The sequence below is a fragment of the Platalea leucorodia genome (genome assembly GCF_965183815.1).
Source record: "Platalea leucorodia genome assembly, chromosome: 4".
Lineage (NCBI taxonomy): Eukaryota > Metazoa > Chordata > Aves > Pelecaniformes > Threskiornithidae > Platalea > Platalea leucorodia.
Genome location: NC_138826.1, coordinates 38,266,601 through 38,291,514, shown reverse-complemented (window position 1 = coordinate 38,291,514; position 24,914 = coordinate 38,266,601). Strand labels below are relative to the sequence as shown.

The 24,914-nt window shown below is 46.5% G+C and overlaps 1 protein-coding gene across 1 annotated transcript in view; it reads left to right on the top strand.

The window, feature by feature from the left end:
• Nucleotides 1–22,329: 22,329 nt before the first annotated feature.
• SGPL1 (sphingosine-1-phosphate lyase 1) overlaps nt 22,330–24,914 on the top strand; it is a 32,025-nt gene continuing 29,440 nt past the window's right edge. The window contains exon 1 of the mRNA XM_082310595.1: nt 22,330–22,385. Coding sequence (XP_082166721.1) covers nt 22,383–22,385 — 3 coding nt within the window. The 5' untranslated portion in view covers nt 22,330–22,382. The remainder of the gene's footprint in view (nt 22,386–24,914) is intronic.

Here is a 24,914-nt window from a genome sequence, read left to right as displayed (position 1 = left end):
TCTGTGTATTGCAGAGGGACCAAAACCCAAGGGGTTTGGTGTTATGGCATTTTCAAGGGCATATCTTCCAGCTCTGCATCACCAGTGGGCTTTTGTGCCACTACTGTGACTCAAAAAGCAGGGCAGATCCAGCTGTGAGCTACCTAGGGAAAGTCCAGCTATAGGTTTCCCATATGTGGTGTCTCCATTTGGTGCTCTGATGGTCTTTATGGACAAATATCCCATTTTTAGATTGAAGCCTTTCCTTCTCTTTATTATTGTCTTTCTTGCTGGTCCACCAGCTTTTCATTCAACAGTTTCTTTTTGAGTGACGACCATTAGGGCTATTCTTGAGACAGCTGCTCAAGATGTACCCCACAAAGTGTGTCACCATTAGTTGGGAGAGTCTGCCTGCATCAGCTTCTCCTCCGGGGGTGCACGGACCTAGGGGACTTCTGCTCTGCCAGCATGCACCGAGCGAGCAAACCACACTGGGGATGGACAAAAGTCCTGCTGAACACAGAAAGCTTTAGCCTCTTAGCTAGGGTGGGGAAAAAAATGAAATATTTAAAAGAGCAAAGTGGCTGCTCAGGGTCTAAGTCCCAAAAATAAGGTCCCAGAGTGTTTGCTGGTTGCAGCTAAACACACTACCTGGAGAGGAAAGGCAAACAGAAATAGCTTGTGGAAAAGACCCTGCTGATAAGGAGGCTTCAAACTGGAACTGAACTTTGGCAGGCTTCCTTATTTAGACTTGGCTGCTGAGTCCTTCCAGGACTGGGATGTGGGAAGCTGACAAGCTGCCACCTGCTTTCCTGTAGTCCTCTGGACTGTCGATTTCTACCCGTTGGGAAGTCTGGGAGGCAAAACCATGGGATAGTCACTCGGCAGAGTTTTCCCAGCGGTCCCAAGGAAGGGAGTTTATCCACTGCCTGTGCTGCCGGGGATGAGCTGCTGAGCTGCCGCTTGAAATCTGCACGGGAGGTGTCTTGCTGTCATTTCTTGATCTCCTCTGTTATAATCTCATCCTCATGACAAGATGGCAATGGGCAGGGAAAGTAGTCACGTAGCTGGAAAGTCACCAGGGATGGGATTTATCTCTGGGTTCCTACGTCAGGTCTCTAGACTAAACCAACCATCCCAGATCCTTCTAAAGACAGCGGAAAGAGAGAGGTGTCTTTGGAGAATGCTATGTGCTGCTTATCTTGGGCACTGCCTTACTGTGACATTCATCTCCCTCTGATGGTATTTATTTAACTCCATCAATTATGTAGGAAATTTAATACCTCGCTCAGACTTTGATGTGTAACTTTGAATCCTGCTTTCTGATGTGCAGCTTTGCCAGTTACTGCGACAACGTCTCTGCCTGGAGAGAAACCTCCCCCGGGTTTATTAGTGCAGGAGGGGAGGCCGGGATGCACAGTGAATTTCAGTGCCTGTTTTCACCTGGTTTCTCTTCCTCTGGACCTGGTTCTTGCTTCTGTCTCTCGGAGAATCTGTGAAAGAGTGAAGCAGAAGTCAGATGTTTTATCTTCCTGGTGCTCGTCATGAAAATGGGCAGATGGCTTCGCCTGTTGCTCAGTGTTGCTGTGTTTGTCCACTCTGTAGTGACTATAGGACACCGTGGCTGTGGGTCTAGGCAAAGGGACTGCTGCCCCGCATCACTGCACGGTTACCCATACCCTGTGCTTTCATCTGCGTACTGCTCAAGTGACGGGATAAACATCAGTGAGCTTTGAATCCATCCTGCAGCTGAAACAAAAGAAGGGGAAATAAAGCATTTGTGCAAGATTAATTTCACAGCATTCCCTGACACATCTCTTCCCAGGCGCTGGTCCTTCCTCCGTACATGGGGGAGCCCCAGAGCATGGCCTCCCCCAGCCTCCCGCTTGGTTCTCTGGACTGGCTCTGTAGGTACCTGCTGGGCTGCTCAGTGCGGATCCCCGGAGGCCAGATCCACTGTGATCCCCCATCTCTGCCCCCATTGCCTGTGGCTCAGGCTGGAGCTTTGTACCTGCAGGCTCCAACAACCCCAAAACGATGCTTTTATCAGTAAGAAGAGGTCAAAGTGGAAACAGAAGGAAGCAGGTTTCCACTGTTGCGTTAAAAGGTTTGATAGTAGCGTCACAAGCTGATCCTCTTTTCTGGACCTTCACTTTTAATTTCCACTCACTTCAAATTTAACCAACTTTTATAAGGCCTCCAATTTGCTAAGCATTCTTCCCAAACCCATCTGGGGCTGTTGTGCTCTTGGAAAGATGGCTTATGAAACTTTGCAAACCCACAGACAGATGCATGGTTGTGTTATCAAGATTATTCTCATACTAAATTCGAAACACAGCACTATACCAGCTACTAGGAAGAAAACTAACTCTATCCCAGCTGAAACCAGGATAATGGTCTCAAAAATGGCACTGCTGAAATCCTGTGTGCTCCTCCGGCCCCTCATGTATCATCCAAGGGAAATGTGATCTCCTGTTTCCATCCGGGCACAGCCTGCTAGTGCAAAACCTCTTCTAACAAATTAAATTAAGGTAGTGCAGTCAAGGATACCTCTCCATCATTTCACTTTCTTATTTGGACACTGTGCTGCTCTCTAAGTCTAGGTTCCCTTGGAAGTGACCTGGTAGCAAGCTTTACGGACAGAATGTGGATGCCAAGCCCCCCACTCTGGTCTCCAAGCCTCGTGGTCCAGGTGGTCCTCACCACGCTGGCCAGCTGTGAGCAGCCACTGCTGAATCGCCGGCAGGGAGTCCGGCTGCAGGACCTGACGTGGCAGCTCTAAAACCCGTTGGCAGGAGAGCAGAGCAGAGAGGGTCAGCGTCACCAGGTCACCGTGCCCCAGGGTCAGAGAGGCACACGGGGACCTTGCTACCGAGGTTTGTCGTCAGGGTGGACTTTGGCAAAGGGTGGTCAACCTGCCCAGAGGATGAACTCACCTAGATGAAAGCAGGATGGAGGCAAAGGGGACTGTTGCATCAAAGCCCATCGACTGCAAGCCCCCGTCCATGGGTGTTTTCAGGGGATTTTCAAGTACAGATTCTCATCAAAAATGTCTGGTGGAAATAATGAGGGCCAAACACTCCTTACCCAGGGGAATACCAGTACCAGTGGCCAGTCTCTAGGCTCGGAGGCTACTGTACTGGGGTCTGAACTGGGGAGGTCGCTGCACCCTCTCAGGGATTTGTCAGCCCAGATCTTGGCTGGCTGGGGAGTTCCCAGCTCTGTTTCCAGTATCTGATCACCCTGGGGTGGATGGGAGGGTGGAAGGAAAGGCTCCCTAAGGGCTCTGTTCCTTTCCCCTTTTTTTGTATGTAATCTTTAGTTACGCACCCACTCCAGCCTCTTATTATTCAGGAGTTTTTAGGAAGGACCTGGAAGCAAGTAGAAAAAAAAAACCCACTGATGATAAAATATGCAGATAGTCCAGAGGGGGAAGCAGGAGATAACAAAGAGTACATAACAGGCCCCAGGGGTAAATCTTTAGAGGCTGACTCAGTAGAAAAGAGCAAAGAGCAAAGGATGCCGGCTGCACTTCCAGAGTGGGGGAAAAGTCATTCTCCCAAGGGATGGCGTGGCTGCTGCCAACCAGGACATCGCACAGCAGGTCACCTTAGCAGTGAGGATGATTCACCATGGAGCAAATTGCTGAGGGAATCAGGGAATGTTCTATCCCTCCGTAACCTCAAAGCCAGAAGGATCGTTTTGCTGGAACACATTCAGCAACACAAGGATAACCAGGCGAAATTCTTCAGCTCTGCTAAACATGGCAGATGACATAATAGAATGACCTATAGTGGCTTTAAATCCCATTTGGTGCCACCCATCTTTTCTACTATGGACCAGAAGCTTGTGAAAGCAGGCCTTGCTGTCTGCCTGTCTGTCACAGCCACCTCAGCTACAGCTCTTTTTCAGCCATTCCAATCTCTTTTCCTTACCATGAGCTCTTGCCGCTGGAAGGGGAGAGCAGCTTGCCCTCCGCCGAGTGTTGTGTTGCACTTCGCTCCTCATTTGCAGAGGTCTCTCCTTCCAGCTTCTGCTCAAGTCCCTTCACTCCTGTCCCGTATCAGCTTTTCCACGCCCCGTGGTCCTCTGTGGTCCTCTGTGCCTTTGATCTGCAGCTGCTGATAAATCTTGGTCCATCTTTGCTGCCGTGCCTCTCTGGGGTGTTCAAGTCAGGACTGTGTCAGCTCAACTGTCTGCTGAGGCAGGACTGAGCTCGTGAGTCAAGAAGTGGAAAATGACTGTCAAACCAGTTCTTGGTTTGGCTCAAGCCCCTTCATTTTTGTTGCCAGAGGCATTGGCTTAAAGTGGTGAAGGCAGGTTTCCAGCGCTGCAGGGAAGGGGTTCACAGGGCTCCAGAGACTGCGAGTTTGTACATGACAAAAGGATGCCTGTTGCAGGGGTTCAAGATTTTGGATGGGAAAGCTCAAAGCTTGGGTTGGGGAGCAGGATTCCTCCAGCTGCACCTTTCACCCTGAGCGAGGTGCTCTTTTACATTTGCCTTTTCCCAAAGAGATTCCCAACAACCCTTGAAGTCCTGAAACCACTCCAAAACCCAGGACTTAAAAAAGTGATAGAGCAGCCTCCAACTGAATTTAATTGAGTTTTTTCTCCTTGTTCCATCCTCTATTTCTCTTTTCCATTCTAAGCAACCTTCAGCTGCAAAGCTCCCCATCATGCATCCCACAGCACCTTCTCCTGCCTTGCCACCTCCCTTTTTGTCATTGCAGCAGTAGAGAAAGCACTGACTCTGCCAGCAAGCTCCTTCAGTTCTTCCCTCTAAGAGAAGAGAGAAAAACTGAAGATGCATGAGCAGTTCCCACATAATTGTACTGGTGGCACTTAAAAGTCTCCAAAAGCCCCGAGAGGAGAGATTTCCTCTTGTTTTTCACTCTCCTGTCTTTGCATGCTGTCACACCACCAAGCTGGTGCCACACCAGCGTTAGGACCTAGGGGAGAAGCTCTGTCCAATGCTCTCCCACGGATGGGTGAGACCAAACCCTCACCTTGCTAGAGAAAGAGCTGGGTAGAGAGCTGGGCTTGCAACAAAATGGTCTGGTGTGGGGAGTGAGGCAGGGGGCAGGCAGGACAGGACCTTCTCTGACTGGTGATCCACCTTGCTCCACTTAATTTGGGTGCTTCTAATCAGGTTGCTTGCAGCAAACCGAGCTAAAGGCATGATGAAATTTCATGGTGGTGTACTTAGTTAAATTTTCATGGTATTGCACTTGATTGGGAAACATGCAGGCGACACAGCGGGTCTCAACTGGGACGATGTGGCCTCCGCTGCTGGCAGAAGGCGATGGACCTTCGCCTGTCACCAGAAGAGCCCTTCCCAAGATGCTCTCCCTGCTGCACAGCAGGAGACAAGTGACACCTCTGAAACCTGACAACATCTTTCTGCGGTTCAGAGATATTTCAGCTCAAATAGGTAGGATAAGTTACCAGATCATAGAATCATAGAATGCTCTGGGATGGAAGGGACCTTTAAAGGTCATCTAGTCCAACCTCCCTGCAATTGGCAGGGACATCTTCAACTAGATCAGGTTGCTCAGAGCCCCATCCAGCCTGGCCTTGAATGCTTCCAAGGATGGGGCACCTACCACCTCTCTGGGCAATCTGTTTCAGTGTTTCACCACCCTCATCGTAAAAAATGTCTTCATTATATCCAGTCTAAATCTATCCTCTTTTAGTTTAAAACTGTTACCCCTTGTCTTATCGCTACTGGCCCTGCTAAAAAGTCTGTCCCCAGATGGAGGAAGGGACCTGGTAGCCCCTAATTTTGCCTTTACAGCCACATGTTTCAAATGTGAAGTCCATGCTCCCTCACAGGGTGACCATTGATGGGTTGTTTCCTTATGCAGCAGCTGAGCTGCTATCCTGCAAAGGTCACCAGCAACTCTTTAAAGGCCAATGCTCAAGTATCTAATGGAGAAGCTAAATTGTCCATTCCCTGTCTAAACTATTGCGTCTCTACCCTGGACAATGCATTGCCTCTCTCCTCCAGGCTGGAGGCGATTCATCTATGGGAAATCATGGAGATAATGGAGAAATCTTGAAGGAGCGTCTTCTGCAGCCCCTTGGAGCTCCCTGGGAGCAGATTATGATGCTCTCCCCCAAAAGTGTGCAGCACTTTGAGTGATCAGAGGTAAACAGAGCCCTGCAACAGTTTCTAAACACCCATTCAGGTGTGCCTGATGGGTGCTTCCTTAGTGCTTTACCAATTCCTGTGCTTATGAACCTGTGCAGACTCTCCTCCTGCTAAAAGCTGTGTTTTGACACAGAGGGAGCCTTCCCTGCAGTGCTTCTTAGATGGGGAGGAGCAGGTACGGTCCAGATGCCCTGAGGTTGCATGGGACATACTGTCCAGGAGGAGCCTTGGGGCCAAGTGTGTTCAGTGTAAAGCTGAGGGCACTAATGAGCCTTAATAGCCCTAAGGAGGCTCACCTGGGGCCTCCACCCACACCCATGGGCCCAGGAGTGTATTTAAGCTCAGCCTCCAGCTTAGAGAGATTTTTCAGCCTGTGTCTGTAGCCTTGGTATCTGCTCTGTCTGCCCTGTATCTGCTGTTTTTGGATGGACCCAAAGCTGCTTCATGTACTTGCTGTGTTGGCAAGTGCTGATGGAGCCTTTTATGAGGACCCAGCCTCAGATGCTTCCAGACAGACTCTGTTGGTGGGGGCACTGCCTGTACTGGGTCACCCTAGCTCAGCCCTCTGTGTTGCATGGGGCCATGGATCCTCCAAGGAGCAGTTATTATTCTGAAAATGTCTACCTCTTCCTCCTGCTTCCCCTTACACGGCTCTCTGAGGTAGGTGAGATGTATCCTATGACTCTTTGCTGTGCAATAATTTTTTGTTGGGCCAGGTATATTGGGCACCTGAGGTCTGACTCTGCCACTTGAGTTCATCATATAAATGAAATGAGATCTGAGGAGCAATACTGTGCAGATTTAGTTTTTCTACAAGACAAACAGCTTAGGACATAATAGATGTTCCTGCAAAGCAGCCCACTGCCTGCCTTGTGAGCAAGGGCAGGAAAGATCTGACTAGTGTCTGTGTTACCTGTTTAAAAAACAAACAATATTCAAAGACAAGCAAAAAAACCCCTCAGACACACTCAGGGAGTAACAGTAAATATTGGGCTTTCAAAGGTTTGGAGCTATTTTATTTGTGAATCTGTCTTATTTTTTCATACAACTCTGGTCTTGGACCAGCACTTTTTGAGATAGTTCACATAAGTTGGGTCTGGCAGCCAGAACTGCTCTCTTCCCAGACTGCTTTTTAGGCAATTTCTTCCCAGGAAAAAAGTTAGATTATGCTGCCTGGGTGGAGGAAAGCAGTCAACACCAGTGATGAGTTTGTTATGAGACATATAAAAAGAGCTACTTGCCACCAACCCTGCGGAGAAGCTTGCAGACCCCCCCCCCCTTTGCATGGCACTGTCTGTGCACTTTGTGCTTTATTGTGTGGAGGTTGCTAGGCTGCATTTCTCAGGGCAGCAGCAAAAGCCTGCCTCCTTTTTGTTTTCCTTGTTTCTCCATTCCATTGCCTGAAATGGGCTGTGAAATAACCTTCAGGCTTGGCTCCTTATGTGCCATTGGTTGCTCACCATAGCTACATCTCAGGGGGCCTCAATAGATGAGGTCAGGGGCGGGGGGAAGAGCCTGGGCACAGCAAAGTGGTAGGAGTTGGGTTTACATCTCAATCTGAGGTCTCCCGAGGTCTGATAAGCTGAAGAAAAGACTTTGCTGTGTTAATGAGCAATGATATTTTGTGCAATTGCAGGAAAATAGGGCTGGGATTGACTTCAAGATGTCACCTGGCCCATCTCCCTGTGGCTGGCTTTACCATGACAATTTAATGTCTGACCTCTTTCTAAAAAGCCTTTGCTGATGGAGATTTCTTAGTTTCTATAGTGAATTTATTCCAGTGCTTTACTGCTATAAAGATGTCTCATCTTACTGCAATTTTCCCTTATTGCTTCTAACCCTAGCCCCAGTTGACATGGAAAGTTGTTTCTTTTCTTCTTTAGGAGAGGAATTTGAAAGTGTCTTGGCTGCAGCCCTATTTCCTTCTTCTCTCACCTCATAGATCCTGTTTTCCAGATCCCTGCTCTTTCTATATAACCGTTGGTAACCAGCCGAATTACAGGGTTTGGTTCCCTAGTTAAGGCTCTGGTGTATGCTTGTTTTTCTGCCTTCTGGGAGCTGTGGAGGAAGGTCTGGCTTTGAGGAGCCCATCCTGTTCCCTCTGCTCAAGCAGCTAATCTTGCAGTTATTTTAATCTCCCTTTGTGGTTCTTGTTTTGGACTTTGGCACTGATGTGAGGGCTTCCTTAGGCTAGTGCAAAGCACTTGCTGAAATTAAAAATATCTGGGAAATTTTTCCTTTTTTAACATTATAATGGTTTCTCCAAGTTGTTGAGATGTGACCATATTTGTTAAAAACCAACAGTGCAAATGCACATACATTTCCCCCCTCCCTAATCACCCATGCTCCATCTTCTCTCTGCATGGTTCATTAGTTTGTAATCTCAACAATTGCTAGGGAAACATTTCTAATCCTGTCAATTGGCAATGCAACTGCTTTTTAATTTAGTTTTAAAATAGGTTTTTAAGTCAGGCTATGCCTATGCTATTGATTTGAATTCTTGATTTAGTAAGCTGCTGATTAACAAGATCTTTGCTACGCTTCTTTAATGCCTTTCTCCAAGGGTCAAAGAATAACATTTACAGGGATGGAAGCAGTGTTGCCCAGGAGTTGTTTATAAACGTAGTGTATTAAGCTAGGTTTCTTTAAAAGCCGTTTTGTGTAACTTGTGCTCGGTGAAATTAAGGCACTTGAATTACTTTGGAAAATGGTCTATTTAGGATAGATCTGTACTATAAAGTGTGGACATCCACCTGATGTGGATGGTCAATGTGTCCTTTGATCAATGTAGGGCCAGTACCCTCATGAAATGTCTGATCTGAGCTAAGCCCAGCAACATAGAGGAAAAGGCACAGGCTGAGCTTTGTTTTCTGTACACATGAAATCCCACTGATGTGCTTGAAGCATGGTCCTCCTCAGCAGCTTTTCTTGTACTCAGTACTTTGGGATCTAGCTGCATAACTGCAGAGGGGATGAGCTCCCTTATTGCAGGTCGAGTGGTGGAGTATCACCAGCCTGCAGCCAGATCACTTCTGGTTCTGGTTAAATTCAAGGTAAACAAAAGGATTTTTAGAGATGCTCCAGGTGGAAAGAATGTAAGAGAACAGAAATAGATTGGAGCACCACTGGCATTGTAATTGATATTTTACTGTTCCTCTTTTTATTTAAAAAAAAAATACACACAACATTAACTTTTTAACACAGTGTTTTAGGAGAAACACTATAGAAAAACCTCACAATCCTGCTACTGCTTCCTTTGTTCAATTTTAGTGGGTAGTTTGCTTCATTCACATGCTTTATTCCTGTAACCAGATGGTTTCCTGAACTGAGGTCCCTTGAAGTGATCAAGCTTTCAGAAAGCCAAGAGCCTTGTTCTGTCTGAGAGGAATTGGGTGTTTTTGATGACACGGCAATATGTTTTAGAAAAATCTTTAGAACATTGTGCACCTTTTTAGCCCTGGTGGTCACTTCTTACTCTGATTAATGCCAGGGGAGGAGATAGCTCTTGAGTGAGAGCTGCCAGGAGCAACTCTGCTTGATGGATGTCTTTCTGCAAATGCTGGTAGTCATTTCATAGCATCTGTCCTCTGAGAGCTAATGAGGAGATGCTGACATTGGGCTTGCAGAAGTCAGAGCATCCAGAGGACATGAAAAGCCTCATGTCAGTGTGCATTCGAGTCCTACTTGGCCATTAATTTTTCAATGTACATGGCATCGTCAGCAATGTCTTTGTTTACGTGCTGGGATGTAACTACTAGATTACTTTGCTGAGCATCCTGATGTTTAAAGCAAGATATTCTACTTACTAGTGTAATCGATGCTGGCCAGATACAAGAGTAGGCTCCGTTAACAAACACAAAAGTGGCCAGAGAAGCCAATGCTGGGGCTGTCTTTCAGTCGCTCCTAATCTCTGCTGCCACCGAAAGCATCACCTTGTGGCATAGTGAGGATAGAGAACAAAGTCATGGGGTGGTTCCAGGGGGTGTCACTCTTTAACTGGTGTTTAAACTGATATTCCTCAGACATAAGGAAATCACAGAGGCTTTCCTGGCTCTGACATGTGCATCTTGTTACCCATCAAACCACTGCTGTGCTCTGGTGTTGGATGTGGCTCTGAGAAAATGAGAACTTGCTTTGAATTAAAATGATGATTGACAAGCCTCAAGTGCAGCTGAAGGATCTCTTGCTTCTCTTTGGAAGAGAGATGTGAGTCGTGAGGCATTAGGCCAAAGCTTGCTGCATTTTATTTACATTTTTGTAATTGAACAGGGGGTTGATAAGATTGACAAAGAAGATATGACTTAGGAGCTTGTTAGACAGCAACCTCTAAACTCTCTGGGTGATTTAAAGAACAGTAGGGTATGAAGACTCTTTTCCAGTGCGAGATTAGAGTAATCAATAATAACATGCTCACTGACATAAAAGTCACTTCTTAAAAGCAATTTATCATTCATTGAAATGCAGGAGCTATGGTGTTTGACAAAGCCCCAGCGGAACGATGGAGAATATTCCTGACTGATTTCTCTTTCTCTTCTTGTGCCAGCAAAGAGCAATCAATCATATTTAAGGAAATGTTTTTTCCTCTGTGATCCCCTGTAGTTTGGGGGGGAAACAGTATCCAGGGGCATTAATTATTTAATCCTCATTGCCTTCTTCCTCTATGTGTGAGGTCTGGGTATTGTGCTGGGAAGTGGGCCCAATATAATTTCTGGGCTGTATATTGGGACTTGGAGCTTGAGTGCCTGATTTTTTTTAAAGAGGTTAACAGTGGAGACTCAGCTCCCTCTATGGTTAAAAGAAGGAGAGACACATTCCTTCAAGGGGTCTTTCAGTCCAGATTATGCTCTTCCAGAGTTTGGTATTCACTGTGTAGTAGCTGAAGTCTTGCTGCATCCTAAAATTGTGGTATAAATCCTACTCAAGGTGGTAAATCTCCCAAGTGTATGAGCTATGAATTGAATCATGCTCTTGGGCCAATACACCTACTATGGTGTGACAAGAGGTGCAAAAGCATTTGCAAATGAATAAAGAATAATCGGGACTGGTATGGAAACACTGCTCTGCATTAAAAGACAATAGATCTTGAAATGCCTTTGTATTGTGCTGAAAATCTGGCAAGACATGGAGATTTTTACTGTGTTAGGCACTCTTGCCTAGGGGCTGCTGGAGGTGAGATGAAGCTAATGCAGAGGAATTGCAAGTGCATGGTTTTTTCAGCCAGGAACCTGTATGGATTTGCTGCAATTATGAGGCTGTGGCTTATCAGACTAGAGGAACCCCTTAAAGGATTGCAGAGAGATGCAGAAATGGGATTTTAGGTTTGCATCCTTGGTTGCTGAGCACATGGCGGGGTTTGAAGTCTCCAGATGCCTCTTAGCAGAGCTGGAAGGCATGATGTGGGCAGCAGTTCCTCCTCCATTGCTTTAGGGGCTTAAATTATAAAGATGAGTTTAGTGGCTTGGTCACTTCTGAGCTGTGCTGTTGTGAGCAAGAGAGCAAGGGACACCTCCAAAGGCAATGCAGCCCATTCATGGTCAGGAAGATCCTACTGCTGAATCTTCTCTATCAGCTGCAGAATGCTGCTCAGGCACTTCAGTGAAGTGGGATAAATCCAGGCTGTGGTTTCTGTGCCACACAGATAGCAAGGAGCAATTATACAGTCTTCTCAGGCTAATTCCCGCCGTGGGGCTGTTGAGAGTAGTTTGCTGTCATTAGACTTTGGAAGGGGACCATAAGTGCTATTACATGTCTGTGCACCAAATGTAGTGGTTGCAGCTGTGGCTGTGTTATAGGAACAGGTCCCTTGTGAGGCTTGGAGATAATAAACTGATATGCATGAGCATGTGCAGATATGATGATAGAATACAGTTTTCCAAGATGGGGCTTACTGTTATAAACACGGGGCTGTTAGCTGACTTCCAGGTACCCATCTTGCAATCAGCTTTCTGGGATGTTTCACCATGCTGAGGCTCAATTTGCTATGCCATATGGGATAGTCAATATTTTTTCCTTGTTACCAAATATGTTTGGTGTTAGCACGTGAGAGCAAAGAAACAAATACAGAAATTCTTTGACATATACATGACACCTCAGAGAATTTTGGCCCTATTTGGTAAAAAGCATGGCTTTTAATTTCTGCTTGCTTGCCTTGCAAAATGCTAGGGTTTCCGTGTTGAAGGGGCGAGAGGTTGTTGCTTCTTTCACCCCTGCTTCCAGAGAGAAGTTAGAAAGCTTTTCACCAACAAGAAGCTCTGAAGAAATCAGTGGGAAACTGATTGCAACACTGAAAGAGCAAGTTGAAATTGCAAATATTACTATAGCCACTCTGAAGCCAGGACCACGAGGTGCTTGTTACAGTAATCTAAATCTAGTTGGAAAGGTGCCTCTGGCAGGGAGCAGTGCCTCTACCTAGTCCTTGGCAGGCAGGATTTTCTCTGAATTTAAACAGCTGCTGCTGGAAAGGTGTTAGAAGCTGTCTCAGTTGTGGTCTAATTGTCTGGTAACAGCTTGCATTGCTTTCCAGCCTGGACTGAACTTATTCTACCAATGGAGCAGTAAGAAGTTTGTATCCAAGTATTTTAATATTTATTGGGCTAATTCAGTCCAATGGTAAAACTATTGCCATTACACTGGGAATTGTCATCTTCTGGATTTTACAAGTCTGGTTTATTTTTAAAGTTTCTTTTGTGACTACCAAGAACATTACCTGAGGTAATATCGAAAAAAAAAAAAAAAAATACAAACCCAAAATTGTCTGGAGTGATGCTAGTATGCTGCTTGGATGACTGACCAGAGCGAGTGTACAGCAGGATGTGGTAATTCATGGAATTGCTCCAAACTGGGCTGGATTCTGGTGCTCGCGGTGGTGAAACACTGTCAAAGTGCTTGTGCAAGCACCAACTGTTACAAGATAGTTGAAAGTGTGAGGATCTCATCCAAAGCTTGTCTGATGTGCCTTTGCATGTAGCCTGTGCTACACAATTAAACCAGAATGTGATATAGTGATTCCCCAAGCTGTTTTAAGGGCATAGTGCTGGAAAGCATCTCTCAATGACTTAACCCAGACCTCTGAACTCTTGCAGCTGTGGAAGAAAGTCCAGGGTCAAAACCTGAGCTCTGCCAGCTCCTGGGTGCTCCATACAGAGACCTGAGGACTAGCAATGAGCCATGGGAGGAGAAGGGATTTGTTAGGTGAAGTTCCCAGGTGACTTTTTGATTCTGTGGATGTTTCAGGCCCTGTTGCTGCCTTGAAAGGGTGAAGCTAATAAAGCAGATATGCAAACAATCAATCAATCCCCCTGCTTTGGGTAAGGACTCTTTCAGCTTCCTGCACCCAGAGCATCCTCAATAGAGAGGGCAGCAATGTGGTACCAAAGGGCATCTGGGAATGCCTCCTAGCAGCAATATGACTTTTAATTTTTTTAATACCTCTCAGTGCCTGTCTAGAGGCTTTCTTGGGACAGTAGAGATGGAGCTTGATGGTAAAATCACATGCATACAAATGCACTAGGAAGACAGTGCTTATGCTGATGCCATTTAGTCCATCTTGCCCTTTTATGCCACTGGTCTTTAATAAATCCAGTGCCTTTGGAAAGAAATGTGTCTTGAGCAGGGCAATTGTCAGACCTATAGAGATCAGAGGGATGTGAAAGCAGACATGAAACCAGGATGGGAACAAGGGCAGAGTTGCGGAGCAATAGTGGTAACAGGAGCGACAGGCTGGGGAGGACCAGAAGGTGGCACTAGGACAGGTCTGGTGGTGTCACCTCCCAATTGACCCATAAATACCTCCTCTGTGGGTGCTAACTGGGGCAGGAGGGGGCTCAGTGTCTTTCCTGCAGGGCTTTCCCTTGGAAAGGAAAGCCTAAAGTGTTCTTGCCATAAACATCATCAGAAATGTCTGGTCTGGGTGTGCTGGGATCAGCACTTGCAAGAAACCCTTAGGCTGACCAGAAAATGTAGATGTAGTAATCTGCTACTCAGCATCTTGGATTATTCAAGGAGCTGAACATTTCCTGTTTTCAACTTGTGGTAGATGGTGTCTAATGGCTAATGGCTCTGTACTTGATAGGCTCTTCTCTTTTTTTTTTTTTGTAAAGGCAACAAAAATTTCTTTTGGGGAGCTACATGTAGGGCTGTAAAACTCGACAGGGAAGTGGACAAAAAAAATCCCCTGTATCTGTTTTTCTTCTAGAGAACTGCTGCTCTCTGACTGATTTGCCATTTTCCAATCCTGTGCTGCAGTCATTAAGCTAAGTAATTTCTGAAGTTTCTAGGGGGAAAATGTTGAGAATGTATTACACTGTGTTCTTTAACCTCTGTAGAGTTTATATAAAACCAGAGCTTTGTATTTCTTAATATATACACAAAATGCATAACATAAATATTTATTTCCAAGTGCTCATATTTCAGCACTTTGAGTAGCTTCTGTCCTGAACAACTTGGAAACAAGAGAAAAAATGGGATTCCTTTTAATTCCATCAGTTCCAGTGTAATTTTCTATAAGACAAGAACCTATGCTGCCTGCCAAATAGGAATACTGTACAGTTGTTTCAGGAACTGAGCCCATATGTGCACAATATAAAGTTGCATCAACAAAGATTACAGGAAAGATCTTTGCTAGGGTAGAAAATAGCTACTGTTCTTCATCTGTTTAGTTATAAATCAAACAAATCAACTAGAAAATTCTAGGTTAACCAGACATAATGTTTTTTTTATGTAAACCCATGTTAGGCTTTCACTGTGAGGGCCCTTTGGACTCATTTATTTTAATATTGCTTTTTAAAAGTCTGCTCCTCCGATTGGTATGAGTTTTCTTCTAGTCCCTCAAAGGTGTATTCATGTGTTTAATTTTATGCACTGTAAATTTTGATTAAGTTTGTGCTGTACTTTGAGTTGAGGCTTAGAGCATCTGCTCAAGACCAGACTTGCCTCTGTAAGTCTTCAGGGTAAGCTGGGGGAAGAAAGCTCCTGTTGACGAAGGTCTAAATAACCACATTTTCCTGGAGCAGTCAGGCTGGATGTACTGTACCTGGCTCAGCCTCTGCAACACATTGCACCCATGTGTGTATTGACATCGTGTGCAACATGGCAAACAAATCTTAGGAGGGCACTGATGCAGTTTTCCCTGAGGCAATCTGGGGTTGTAAACGGCCTATATCTGGGCTGTCCTTATAACAGCATCTTGCAGCTGAGTTACAAGTGTCCTGTGCAATATGGATGTGAGCGGTCAGATCAGGACACGCTGTGCTGAAATACATCACACTCGGTCTTTGCAAAATCAGGATTATGTTTGTAAAAGCTGATCAATGGGTGCATGAATTGGGATCCTCTGTGATGGGTTGCACCCCAGCAGCCACTTGGCTGATCTCTATGGGTTTGCATGTGCTGTGGCCATCTGCCTGATGTGAGCCATGGAGCAGTGGAAGGGAAAGGGGGAGGAAAGTGTTCCTCTTTGCCATTGATATCTCTTATCCTCTGCTCCCCCAAGACTTATACAGAACCACACTAGCAAAACAAACTAAATGACAGAAGTGTGATTTGGGCTGTGTTAATATCATGGATGTTTGGAAATATGAGTCTTGACCCACACAAACCGCTTGTGGGGAATGGTCCATTTACTTAATTTTACTGCTTCTACTTTCTGCTCCTAAATAGTGGTCAGATTCTTTTCTTAAAATGATTCAGCTAACTATATCATCAATTTTTTGAGATTACCTGCTTAGCAGATGAATTGCTTACAGACTGCATCTGCTCTGTACCTAGTTATGGACACTTTTGTGGATGTTCAGTGTGGTATTGCCCCTGTGCTTTGATTAGGCAGGCGAAAGGACAGGGGAAGCCTGGGTGGCACTCCTCCTTGGGCCTGTTACTTCCTCCAAACAAGCAAGTGAAACTGGTCAGTGGACTATTTCTATGCCAACTCAAGCCTCAGCTAAAACAACATTAGCAGGTGATGGATGTGACTTTAATTTTATTGACCCTGCTTTTATACTTCAGAAGCATGTTGTCTTGAAATCAAACAAAACAGCAGCTCCACACTCCTGCTGCACAGCTGTGAACTTCGGATCCTCACACGAACTTGCTTATGACCCTTTCCGGCAGGGCTGCGTCCTGGGGCTGTGTGGGCTCCTCAGTTGCATGCTCTGGATTCCCGGCCATGCAGCACAGAGGGCTTAGCCAGTGCAGTGGGGCGGAGGAACCCTTGGAGGTCCAGATCTGCTGACTTGACAGCTACTCGGTGACCTGTGTGGCTGGCAGCTGCTAGCAACTTCCCAGTGCTGTGTACTGTGGTTTTTAATCAGTCAGTAGGGAATGCATGGAAAGGAAATGAGTCTGGGGTGAGACACAACGCGTACATCGTGATCTATTCTAGGAAGCCAATGTGTTTCTTATTTCCATCTCCTACAAGCCATGGCTGACTGGAGCAGAGATTGTAATTCCTGCCTGTTGCTGAAGCGGAGAGCAATGTTTCTTGCAGGAGCTTACTGTACCTTCCTCATAGCTGAGAATTACGGCTGGAGGTTTGCTAATGGCTAACCTATTGATTTGTTTCTTAATGTGGTGTTGATGATATGCTTAGGTAGGCAACATTAAACTGCTTGTAAATGGCAAATATGAATGATTGTAAGTCCTATAGAATCAGAGAAAGTAATTGTCTCTAAAAGAAGCCCTCTGATCTGATGTAGATCAAGAACCTTAAATCTACATTAAATCTTGTTACTTCTCCCTGTCTTTTAAAGGCTAGCCCATACCTTCTCTTCAGGACTGCCAGATCTAAGCAAAATGGGGTTGAATAGGTGGAGCTGTTACTACTTTAAACTCCATCAAGAATGCAATATCCCATTAAAATCCTCAGCAAAAATATTTAAATCTACTCTTTCCTCTCTGCCTTGTGAGGTTGTCTCACAAATGCATGTTGAAGCCAGGGTGCTGCTGACACCTGAACTGAGAGGCACTGGCTTGTGCTGCTTGATCGCAGCTTCTTTTGTTCCCCTCAGCCAACTGGTTGCTGCCTGCTTGCAGGAGTGAGCAGGCAGCGCTGGGGCCGAGAGAAGAAAGAGGGGTTTGTTCCATTCAGAAAGTTATTATAATCCCCTCTTTTCATTACTTTGTGGAAGGAGGAAAAAGCACTCCTTTTTTCATACTCAACTGCTTTCAGACTTGACTTTTTGCATTAGCCCTTCAACCAATTAGTCCTGCTGGATTGGTCTCAATGACATTTTTTTCCCCTTATAAATATGTAACCTGTAATACCCACACACAGCCCTGCTGGCAGAGAGGGTCTTGGAGTGTTGCAAAACTGGGACTTATTTGATTTTTTTTTTTCCCCTCTCCAGCCCCTTTTCCAAGACAGCCTTTAAAGGAGGGTGTGAGAATTCTGTTTTAGCATGGGCAATGCTGGCAGGCATCTTGGTTGGCAGAGTGGAGGTGGCCAGACTGCAGCTCTGCAGGAGAGGTCCTCTTGGTATTGCTGGGAGGCTGCAAGTGCTAAGAGTGATCATCTTCCAGCAAACCTACCCTCTTGGCCTTATTCTGCACCAGGCTCTAGGTCAGCTCAGGCCATGCAAGCAGCCTGGCTGTTGTGCTCCTCAGCCCCAGGTTTCCCTTCCCAGCCCTTCTTGGGGTCAGCAGCAGCAGGGTCAGGAGAGCAGGACCAGGAGCTCAGGTGATGGCCAGCTGCTCCTAGGAAAGGCAACTCCCTTCTCTGTGCGAGAGCAGCTGCTTTGGCACAGCCACAGCACTAATCCTGCTACCTGCAAGGAGAAGCCAAGGTACTTCCAATTTTTTTTCTTCACCTGAACAGTGGCAAAAGTAATTTCTGCCTCAGCTGTGGAGGAGCTGAGCTGTGTGATGGACCAGAGAAAAACAGAAACCCTGCTTTAAATGAATATGGAAAACCTAATCTCTATGGAGTAAGTCTTCCAGTTTCAAGATAGGTTCTTAAACTCAGTCATAAAGCTGTGAAGAAGCCACAGTCCTTTGTTGTAGCGTGGTTTGGAGAAGTGGCTCTGGCTTTTGAGGCTTACAAGTTGTTATTACTGTAATGGAAAGGCTGTTGCAGAACCTCAGCTCTCTCATGGCTACAAACCCTCTTGCAATTCTCAGCCTAAATGGGTTCAGGGTCAACCTGCATCCGTTTGTTCTCATGCCACCATTGTCCTTTCACTCAAATGGCTCCTCTCCCTACCTGGTGGGTCTCTTCTTCCCCCACCCACATGTTTATAGTGAGATACAGTATTCCTCTCTCCCTGTGCTTTCAGCCAGATTAAACAAACCAAGCTGTCGGTTTCCTGGCGTTACGTTGTGATGGATGTGCTTGACCCCTTGACCAGACTGGCAGTGGTTTGGTGCAGACTCTGGAAGAGGTAAAGGTCTGAGCTGTAGCTGGGCTGTGAACTCCACTTGTTTCAATATGTTCTCTGAAAACCCACAAAGAAGCAGAGCGACACAGTGAGCATTGATGCATATGAGCTTGGAACACCGATCCTGTGATTAACACATGAATAGTGGGTGGCTTTTCCAAGACTCATTTATGAAGGAACAAAAAGTTGTGGGTACAAGGAGTCTCCTGCATACCTTTTCTCTCACATGTAATTTGACTACAAGCCAACCACTTTATCCTATAAATATGACAGCTTAAGTGAGCCACCTCTGAGCTCTCTCTGCTAGGCAGCAAGGCTGCGTGGCACTGGTCTCCCCTTGAGCTAGGACACATCTCAAGGCTGCTCCTTGAGGCAGAGGCCTTTTACCAATGACAGATCTTTGGTAAGCGACTGATACAGAATCATTTAGGTTGGAAAAGACTTTTAAGATCATCAAGTCCAACCATTAACCTAGTTCTCAGCCAAGTCCACCATTAAACAGTGTCCCTAAGCGCTACATTTACCTGTCTTTTCAATACCCCCAGGGATGGGGACTCAACCACTTCCCTGGGCAGCCTGTTCCAGTGCTTGATTACCCTTTCTGTGAAGAAATTTTTCCTAATATCCAATCTAAACGTCCCCTGGTGCAACTTGAGGCCATTTCCTCTTGTCCTATTGCTTGTTACTTGGGAGAAGAGACTGACCCCCGCCTTGCTACAACCTCCTTTCAGGTAGTTGTAGAGGTGTATATTGAGCATAACCTTGTAGTATGGCAACTTTGATTTTTGTCTTGGTAACTTTGCATGCTGAGTTGATGCTAATGAAGCATTATATAAACTTTGCATGTACAATCCCTTAGACATAAACTGTTGACCAAGTCTGAGACTGATTGGACCCAGCTGCACCTAAGCTCCATCAGGAATTTAGAAAGCAAGTGGGTCTACTCTGAACCTTGTGACTCAATGGGAGGGTCTTCCTTAGTCTTTGCATCTCCAGTTTCTGTGAATCATTCTAACTCAAGTGTAACTCAATTTTCCTTTGTATGGTTCTTCCATGCAGTAATTAGAGTGAACCTTGCTATCAAACATTAAGTTGCTCTTTTACAACTTCATATCAAAACCAGCTTTGCTAATACCTTTGTCAGTGATTCCTTAAGTGTTCTAAGTCACCCATTTGCAATGTATGTGAAGGTGTGTGTAAAGATTAGCAAGGCTTGCAATGATGCATCCTAAGAGGCTTTTTTTCAGGGCTGAAGGAACAAATAAGATTTCCTCTCACCCCCTTGAGAGCAAAATGTTACTCAGACATAATCTTTTTTTAAAGGATATTTTCCAAATAGCGACATTTTTCTGGAAGTTTGAGGGCCTCGGTGCTTATTGCAGAGGTTTTTTCAATCAGAAAACACAGCACTTTCTGGGTCATCTCAAATAGATGCTTTCTTGCTTGGTAAGTGCATGGGAAGAAGACCTACTTTGTGAGACTGATAGTGGGTTAGTAACAGATCTGTTTGTTCCCTTTTCTGCTAAAAAGAACATCTGATATCTAGGAATACTTATAAAAATAATCCCATGAGGGCAGTTTTCTTGAGATAAAAGTACTGTCTGGTGACTTATGTAAGATGCCATCTTCTGCGAGAAGACAGCTTGGATGGCACAGTGACAGCTGATGAGAACAGTTACCACTTGTAAATACAGCACAGAGTTAAATATTTGTACTAACTACAAATGCCAAGAGCTGATACTTGTATACACATTTCAAAACACTGTGAAAACAAAAGCATGGGAGATTAAATGCAATAATTTAAAAAGCCACACCTGAATCTGTGCAAGAGAATATATAGACTTGTACATTTTAAAACCAAGATACGTTCTGGAGTGACTAACCAGAAATCTTCAGTTTTACTTCTAATGAACTTACTGTCTTAATAGGTTTGGAAGCTTCCAACAAAAGCTGCATCTCAAACACTTTATTATGGATACAAGGGGCATCAGAAACCTGCAGGTTTCCATTCAACTCTGGCAAAGACACCAATGATTATTTAATAACTGGTTTGAGTGTGGGCTTCAGATTGTGCTCCAAGACCTCCTGTGTAGGCCCAGGTGAAGACGGGCACTTGCTCCTGCTGCCATCTCCAAGGAGAAGGGCAGTTGCTCAAGGTAACGCACCAGGCTGGTGGCAGAGGCAGCACCCTATGACACACTGAACTGCAATTGCTCCATGCGTTAATTTTTGGGCTGGAAATGAGCCAAATGCTACCGTGGTATTTGTCCAATTCACACCACTTACTGGCAACCAGAGCATCCACTTGTGTGTTTGCCCTCAAAACACAACCCTACCTGAAGCTAGGCTGCTCCTTTATCACCGCACAAGGAACTACTTATTTGAAATGTTTCCCTTTCTTTTTGCCATTGCCTATCTCTCCCTCTTTCCAGGTTGCTTTTGGTTCCCCAGAGGCAGCCTCCCACCTCCATGCTGCTGTCCCACCCTTGGGGTGTGCTCACTAGAGCTGTGAAACATTGCATGGCTACCTCCCTCTTTGCAAACTGGATGCTACATGACTGGAAGCATCCTGTGAGGAGCAACTAAGGACTCTGGCTTTGTCTAGTTTGGAGAAAAGGAGGCTGAGGGGCAACCTCATTGCTCTTTACAGCTTCCTGAGGAGGGGACGTGGAGAGGGAGGTGCTGATCTCTTCTCCCTGGGATCCAGTGATATGATGTGATGTGTGGGAATGGTTCAAGGCTGCATCAGGGGAAGTTCAGACTTGACATTAGGAAATATTTCTTTACTGAGAGGGTGGTCAAACACTGGAACAGGCTTCCTAGAGAGGTGGTTGATGTCCCAAGCCTGTCCATGTTTAAGAGGCATTTGGACAATGCCTTTAATAACATGCTTTAACTTTTGGTCAGCTGTGAGGTGGTCAGGTAGTTGGACTAGATGATCAAGTAGGTACCCTTCTAGCTGGAACTAATCCGTAACATGATTTCTTCTAAATGTTGCTTCCCACAACTTAAAAGCCCTTTGGATGTTTGCCAGGTGGGGTTTGCCCTGGATGCCTAAAAATTGCTGTAGGAGGCTGGTCCCAAACAAGATTCTGCTTGTTGTGTTTGAAACCCAGCCCCCAGCCTCTGTCTGGTGGGGTCACACTTGATCCACCCAGAACAGAGTTTAATGCTATATTGACCAGTAGCTCCTGCCTTACATTTTGCACAGAACAAAAACTTTCTTCCCCCCAAAATGGAGGAACACTGTGCATCTAACAAATGTACCGTAAAACCAGTGATAGGGGTTAAGAGCAACTGGATGCTGGAATAATCTCGGAATAAAATTTCTCATCAGCTTCAGCTCCACTTGTGCTAACCAAGTATTTGTCATGCACAAGGATGACTGTGTGTTAATGTAGAGCTCTTGAAGCAAGGGGCTCTCCTTGTGTTTTGCAGCAGCTGATTAGGCTCAAGCTCCGAGAACTGCTTGCTTGTTAATTCCCTTAATTGTCATTATCAGGAGCGCCTCTCTCTGTGGAAGTGGTGTGAGGAAGCGTTGGGGTGTCAACACTGGGCAGGGATCAGAACGAGTTTATAAACCGCTTTTTCAGGCTTTTAACCAAAAGCCTGCCTTTTCCCGTGCTGCAGCGCTGACTTCGCAGCCCTTACGCTGAGGGAGCGGCCTCGGCTCAGGTCTGACCCGGCTGCCGTGCTTCCTGCCTGCCGCTGCCCGTTTCGCGCCGCCCCGCCCTGTCGGCGGGAGCGCGCGCTGCCCGCGGCGCGCCCGGCAGGGGGCGCCGTCGCGAGGGCGCGGCGGGGAGGCGCCGGGCAATCTCGGCGCCGGGGCGGGGAGAAGCGGGGCCGAGCCGCGACCCTGCGGAGCTGAGAAGGCGGAGGGGGCCGCGATGGTGAGCGGGGAGCGTGGGGTGGCGGGTCCCCGCCTTGGCCGGCACACGGAGGGGCGAGAGAGGGGGGGTCCCGGCGTGGCCTGCGCCGTCCCGGCCCTGAGGCAGCGAGGCCGGGGCCTTCTCCGGCGGTGGGCGGGTGTGGGCCGGGGGCTCTCGGGGGCCGCCTGGCCGAGCTCGGCCGCCGGCGGGGGTCCGGGGCGGGGGGCTGCGGCAGGAGGGAGGCGGCCGGGCTCCGGAGGCCGGGCGGGGCCCGTGCTGTGCCCCTAAACAAGGGGGATGTCACTCTCGCAGGCCTGCTAGCCGTGCAGTGCTTTCCTTGCCTCCCACAGGTGTCTCGTTTCAGGGCAGGGAGGGTTGGAAACGGTATTTTCGGATGGCTCTGTGGGTTTATTTCAACGGGGTGGGGTAGAAATTGTATTTTCCACTTGCTCTGGGTTTTGGTGAAGGTACCTGAGCTTCTGCTAAAAGTTATCTGGCTAATAGAGACCCTGTTTACTTACTTACTCTTTTTTTTTTTTACTAGAAGTAGTAGAGAAGCAAAGTCTACGGTCACAGTCAGGATTGCTTGAAATAGAGTTGGCTCTGGCACGCAGTTTCTGAGTCCTCAAACCTGGAAAGGGTGCTGTCTTTTTTTGTTCACCCCCAGGAAGGTGCCTTGAAATCGTGGCTGCTGCTGGGTGGTAGATGAAAGAGCATCATCTGTGGCCGACTGCCTTTTCCCACTTGGTCACGGGGAGCGGCTGTCGGTGCCCAAACACTCAAGAGCCGCTGCTTCTTCCCACTCTGGCGTGGAGCTGTGCCCAGCCAGTGTGTCACCATTTCCATGTGGGGGGACAGAGGCAAGGCCCGTGGCATGCCTCGGTGGCTGTCAGCGGGTGTAGCCTGGGACAACATCGAGAATTTGCACAGCTTGTGTTTCAGTTGCTTTTGTTGCCAAAAACTAGCTTTTTTGGAACGAGTAAATACTGCTCACCTTGCTCACAGTGTGGTCTAGACTGGCCTGGGGTTGCTGGAAGCGTGCTGTGTGGTCAGGCTGTTCTCGCCTTAGTCTCTCTGTGCCAAGGCTTTGCGGAGAAAACGGCTACTTACTGTGTCTAGAAGACCTGTGCAGATTTGCTATTTTATTCATTAGACTAGATGGTGGCTTTTGCCCAGGGTTCCTGGCTTCTGGAAAGCTAACGAAGTTGGCTGTATACTCAGAGGCTGAAGCTTTCTCTGGAGAAACACCGATACGTGGCATTTTTCCTAAATTATGGTTTGAATCTGCGATCTTCCCCATGACCTTAGCAAGAGGGATTGTGAGGCACTGGAAATTCTCTTACCTAGATGAAGAAAAATCTTGCTTATCCCACGCGCTGTGTACTTTCAGCCTACTAAATACAGATTTCCACTCTCTTGCTACCCTTACAAGTTATAGATGAATCGCTAACCTGAGCAGGGGAGGATCTGCTGAGATGACACCTTGCTCCTTGCCTTTGATTTCTTCAGCGTGTGCTTCCACTGTTTGGTGGTGGTAAGGTAAACTTAATCACAGTGTTTATTGTGTATATGCGGTTTAATTGGTGTGGCAGCGATCAAAACCGTGCTGTGACTGTCTTGGCAAAAGGGGTTCAGTAGAGCCCGTTTCTGTTAATACAGATTTTGAGGTGCTGCTTACTTCTTCTGCCAAACACACGGTTCTGGCAATAAAAAGGCGTAATTTCAGTCTGATTTCTTCTTGCACCAGCTGTCTCCCACCACAGACCCCAGCATGCAGTGAGGGTTGTTTCAGAAGGCCTGATCTGTTCACACTCTTTGGTTTTTGGAGAGAGAGTGATGTGTTTTTTGACCTAGAACTATTGCTCTTATTCTCTGCATCCCAGGTGGTCAAAGACATTCCCTTTCAAGTATTAGAAGGCCTTCCTTCTGGAGTATTTAGTACTGAAATCTCTTTGTGTACCAGCTAAACGGCTGTGGCCCTTTACTGGTTAGTGTAGTGATAGGGGCTTTGAAGTATGTTTTAATACTGTCCTTAGAGTGCGATGTGTAACTGAGATTTGGATTCTGTCAATTGATGTTGTAGTAGCAGGTGTGTTGGTCTCTTTGCAGTGGGCTATGGTGGTTGTGATACGATTTTCTTAATTTTTTTTTAGGAAAAACTTGTGTTTCCTAGAAGTTTGCAGGTAGCCCTTGTGTTCTGAGCGTTTGTTTCCGTCGCTCTTCTTAGCTCATCCAGATCCATACATGCCACGTATTGGGAAGGGCATGTGACTAGGTATCACAGGGGATGAAGGGTTTTGCATATTGATGTTGATAAGATAGCCTTTGAGGATTCTGCACTGTGGTCAAAGTTGCCCAAGAACGGGGCCCTTAACGTATAATAGCGGCATTCAGTTTGTGCTGATACTAGGGGTTTTGTCGGAGGCTTGCATAACCCTGCTAGGAAACTGTGCCAGGTCTTGGTGCTGCCTTTGTTCGCGGATGCCTGTTCCCAGAACAATTGCCATGCTATCATCTGCTTTCGGACAGCTCCTGCCAAGACTTTATCTT